This window comes from Octodon degus, unplaced genomic scaffold, assembly GCF_000260255.1.
Source record: "Octodon degus isolate 3935 unplaced genomic scaffold, OctDeg1.0 scaffold00031, whole genome shotgun sequence".
In the NCBI taxonomy this organism is placed as follows: domain Eukaryota; kingdom Metazoa; phylum Chordata; class Mammalia; order Rodentia; family Octodontidae; genus Octodon; species Octodon degus.
The window spans coordinates 15,805,697-15,810,033 of record NW_004524607.1 but is presented as its reverse complement, the minus strand read 5'-3'; the positions used below and the strand labels follow the sequence as shown (position 1 = coordinate 15,810,033).

The window sequence follows — 4,337 nt, the reverse complement described above, 5'->3', positions numbered from 1 at the left end:
GAGCTGGGCTGGTACCTGGCACGGAACAGGCACTCCACAGATGGCACCCTGTGTTTGGGCAGGACTTACTGCCTGGTGGCTCTGTGCTTGCCATGTGGGGGACTGCCAGGGCCGAGAGGTTACTGACTCTCAGAGGAGCTGGGAGATGCGGTGTTTGTTCAGAGCCTCCTGTCAGCAACTCCAGGCAAAGCACACATCCGGGTGGGTGGGGGTTGGAGGAGCAGTGGCTCTGGGACAGCAGATCTGTTTGCTCTGGGCTCCAAGCCATGGTGCCCAGCAGCCAGCAGCCAGCAGCCAGTCCCCTGGCAAGTCGAGGAGAGTGCCTGCAGCACTGTTCCCCCCATCCATGGGTCTCTCTGCTCCCCAATACTGTTTCAGCCCCTGAGCCCTTGGCTCTCAGGTGTTTGGGAGCTGGGTGGTTCCAGATGCCAGCCAGATGTGAAAGGTTCTGAAGCTGAAGTCACTCGGGTGAGAGCCTAGGTCCTGGTCCCAACATGGAGTGAAGTCGGAGGGGTCGCCCTACCTCCCCCTGAGTGGGCCAGGCTGCAACTGTCCAAGAGCTGAGGAGCCTGCACTGGGCATGAGCATGCTGGGCTCAAGGGACCCCAGCCTCCTGTGACTCAGCATCCTGGCTCAGAGTGGGGAGGCTGGGGCTCAGACCTCCCTGAGCCACCCAAAGCAGGGCTTCTGACCTGCTGGCCTTACCTACAGTCCCTCAATTCCCACCAGCTTGCTCCCAGAGCCAAGGGCCTCAGACTGGTCCCCATGCTGACCCCAAGAGGGCGAGGGCAGAGGTCAGCACTGCTAAGCCCAGCATGCATTTCGGAAGACTGAGGCCGTAGTCATTACTAGCTCAATGCGGCCACCCTGTCCCAGGTCCTGACTCTGCATACTGCCCAGCTCTAGATCTGGTATTGGGCCCTGCATCCTTGGTGTATGGATTCTGCAACCTCTTCCCAACCACCCCATCCCAGTGTCCCATGTGGTACCCAGGGGTCTCATTCTCTGTGCTTCTCTGGAGCACAGATGACCAGATGACCAGGCAGGGTGGCAGATCCATGGGGCTCATCCTCTATAGCCTCACTACTAGGGCTGCTCCTGCATGCCCCAGGGTCAGCCCTGTTGGAGTAAAAAATTGGGAGGCGGCACATGAAGACAGACAGAAGGCCGGAAGCACAAAGATGAGGGATCTGGGGATGCCCTAACAATCCAGATTAGAGCCCTTGGTTAGGGCCCTGGCAACCCTCCCATCACCTGCAGCCACAGTCCACACTCAGACACCTCACACACTCACGGGCTCACGCTGCATGCTCACTGCACATTCTTGGCACACAGCTCAGGTCCCTTTTTCAACAGTTCTCAGTAGCAGTTGGGAGCTATATCCCTGGCTCAGTCTCTCTGTCCCCAAGGCTGCCCTGAGATACCAGCTGTCCTTTCTCCCTCTCTAGCTTAGCCTGAGAGGGGCCAGGGCACAGGGCCAGTTGGGGATCAGGGTGTGGGAAAGTCCCCCCATCCCTGCAGCCCTGGAATGCGCTGACCAGTGCTGGCCTAATCCTCTCTGCAGCCTGGGGGATGGGATGGGATGGGATGGGATGGGATGGGATGGGATGGGATGGGATGGGATGGGATGGGATGGGATGGGACAAGTCGGGAGGACGGGCAATGGTCCTGCAACAGGCACTGAGCATCAGATGGGACTCCAGAAGGCCAGGTGAGCCCCCCACCCTTGGCCAGGAAGGCAGACTTGGGAGGGGAGTAGGAGCTGCCTCTACTGGGTCTCTAGGAAGAGACGGGGGGGGGGGTAACTGTGTTCTCAGTGGTAGGAAGGGTCTGGGCTATGGAGGTTAGCAGAGCCTGGCAGGACCAGAGGAGGTGGGGCTGGGTGGGTGTAGCCTGGCTCATGTTTTTTTGTGTGTGTGTATGACAGGGATGGGACCAGCCCACCCCACCCCTTTTCCCTCCTCTTCAGAGAAAGGGAGAGAAGCAGAGGGGATGCAGCCCCAGGGGGTTGGGCTGCTGCGCCCCGCCCAGCCCAGCTGTCTATATCCCCCCAGCTGGCTGGCTCAGGCCTGCAGTGGTGGGGCAATGGCTGTGCAGGTGGGTGAGACCCAGAGCCTGGGGTGCACAGCACATCCCAGCTGGGGAGAGGGAGTGCGGCTGGGGTTTGGATCCTCCCAGGGTGGCTATGCTTCTCCCCCAGTGCTCATCAGACCCTAGCAGCAGGGGTGAAGGGGCCAAGATCCCCCAGAGCTGCTGCTGGGCAGGCTCACCCCATTCCCTCTGCTTGTCACAAGGAGGACATTCAGAGGGCCATGGTCCCAGGAAGGTTCACACTGGGGATGCATGCCTGGGTGGCAGGAGTGGAAGGGTGGAGGGGAGAGGGTCCACCACCCCAAAGGACTCTGTCTCTTTGTTCTTTGTCTTCAGTTCGAAGCCTTCTGTGCAGGGGGCTTGGCCCCAGGCTGGAGCCTCATGGTCCAGGGACAGGCTGACTCTGGCGAGGACAAGTAAGGAGCACTGCCATCTCCTCCTGGACCTTGGGTTGGGACCGCACAGCCCTGGGCTGGCTTTGTGACCTACACTGTGTCCCCAGGTTTGAGATCAACTTCTTGTCTGAGACGGGTGACATCGCCTTCCACATCAAGCCCCGATTCTCCAGTGCCACTTTGGTGGGCAATGCCTTCCAGGGTGGCCGCTGGGGCGAGGAGGAGGTGTCCAGTGTCTTCCCACTGTCCCCGGGGGAGCCCTTTGAGGTGACAGGGACCTGGGTGGGGCCTGAGGGAGGATATCAGGGACAGAAGGCTGTGAAGGAGGGGGTTCTGGAGGGCCAGCACAGCAGGTCCCTCCCTGGTGAGCCTCCCCCTGCCTCATTCTCCCCATTTGTGCTATGGGGTGCTCATACTTAGCCTCCAGCCCCTCCCTCTTGAGAGAAACGAGGGGTCCCCAGTTTGGTGACCAGCCTGAGCACTCCTGTTCTGCCTGCCCAGATGGAGGTCAGCTCAGATGGGGAGCACTTCCACGTCTATGTCCAGGAGCACAAGGTCCTGCAGTTCCCCCACCGCCAGAGGCCACTGGCTGCCATCACCAGGGTGCGGGTGCTAAGCGACCATCGCCTGGCCCAGGTGGACTTGGCTAAGCGCAGCCTAAACTGGGGGTAATGTCCCTCCTGCCCTCTATGTCACCCCTACAGGGACCTCCTCGGGCCGGGCAGGGGTTGTCACCTGGCCTTGCTTCCTATCCCTCTTCCAGCTGGCCTCCCACATCTGCCCACACAGGAAGAGGTCATTGTCCTGCCATCCTGTCCAGATCTATGCCCTGGTGGCTGGATCTGAGGTGTGTCCCTTGGATGTTTTCAGGGATGGGAGCTACTGAGTGGAACCTGTGCCCCAGGATTGAGCCTTGGCTGGTCCCGTGTTCAGGGTGCCTTGAGCCCACCCTGGGGAAGTCCTTTCCCACACCTGGTCAGTACCTCAATAAAATGCAAACCACCTGCAGGTGCTTGACTGGCTGCTTCTGGGTGGGGACTCACCTGGGAGGATCCACCAGCGCAAAGGACTTGGGTCCCTGATGCCTGCACCCCTGGTGCCACCTGACCCCTGCCTTTTCCTCAGGACACGACATCCCTACAGGAGGGCTCCTGGCCGTGGCCAAATTCTAGTAGGATCCAGGGCCAGTCCTCATTACGGTGCTGGGTCCCTTGGGCATCCTTGGCACTCCCTCAGCACGGGGAGGAGGGTAGCCCTAGGTGGAGGATGGGCTGGATGCACCCTGCCCAGGTCAGGATGTCACCTGGGAGGCCCCAAGGCATACTCCTCCCCCTCTTCCTGTTGGGGCCTTTCCTGTTTCCTCTTGTCCACCTGCAAGTGAGACGTGCTCCTGCCCTAGTCGCCTCCTGTGGGGATTCCAGGGGGAGGAGGGGCAACAGGGGCAGCTTGGAGCCACAGAGCTGAGCTCAGCATAGTGGGTCCTGACTCTGCCCGTGTTGTGCAGTCTTAGGCAAGTCCTTCCTGTCTTTGAGCCTGCACCACACTATCCCTGGGGAATAATGGCTCTGCCTCCCCCTCCGAGTGGACTCAGGCTTCAGACTACATAGCCGTGGGGTGGCAGTGACCACACACCTCCCACATGGACAGGTTTCCTTTGGTTTCCATAAATGTGTGTGCCCTTCAACACCACTGTCATGTTGTAGGTCTGTGCATCTATCGCCTTTATGTCCTTTGTGTGTTTAAAACTATCATCTGTCTGCCTGTCATGTCTGTCTCTATCTCTAGCTGGGATCCACTCTATCATCTGTCTTTTATCATCTATCTCTATAGATAGGTCTCTATCTATGATCT

The 4,337-nt window shown here is 59.6% G+C and overlaps 1 protein-coding gene across 1 annotated transcript; it reads left to right on the top strand.

Moving 5' to 3' along the window:
• The first annotated feature begins 2,343 nt into the window (after positions 1-2,343).
• On the top strand, positions 2,344-3,158 carry Grifin (galectin-related inter-fiber protein). Its single transcript, XM_023713374.1, has 3 exons — positions 2,344-2,507; positions 2,594-2,753; positions 2,988-3,158. Exons 1-3 carry the CDS (start codon positions 2,344-2,346, stop codon positions 3,156-3,158), a joined length of 495 nt encoding a protein of 164 aa, XP_023569142.1.
• The last annotated feature ends 1,179 nt before the right edge of the window (positions 3,159-4,337 follow it).

Coding starts and splice junctions, on each gene's coding strand:
- Grifin (XM_023713374.1), top strand. CDS start 2,344: ATGCCTGGGTGGCAGGAGTGGAAGGGTGGAGGGGAGAGGGTCCACCAC. Junction 2,508..2,593: donor GCTGACTCTGGCGAGGACAA/GTAAGGAGCACT, acceptor CTGTGTCCCCAG/GTTTGAGATCAACTTCTTGT. Junction 2,754..2,987: donor CCCCGGGGGAGCCCTTTGAG/GTGACAGGGACC, acceptor CTGCCTGCCCAG/ATGGAGGTCAGCTCAGATGG.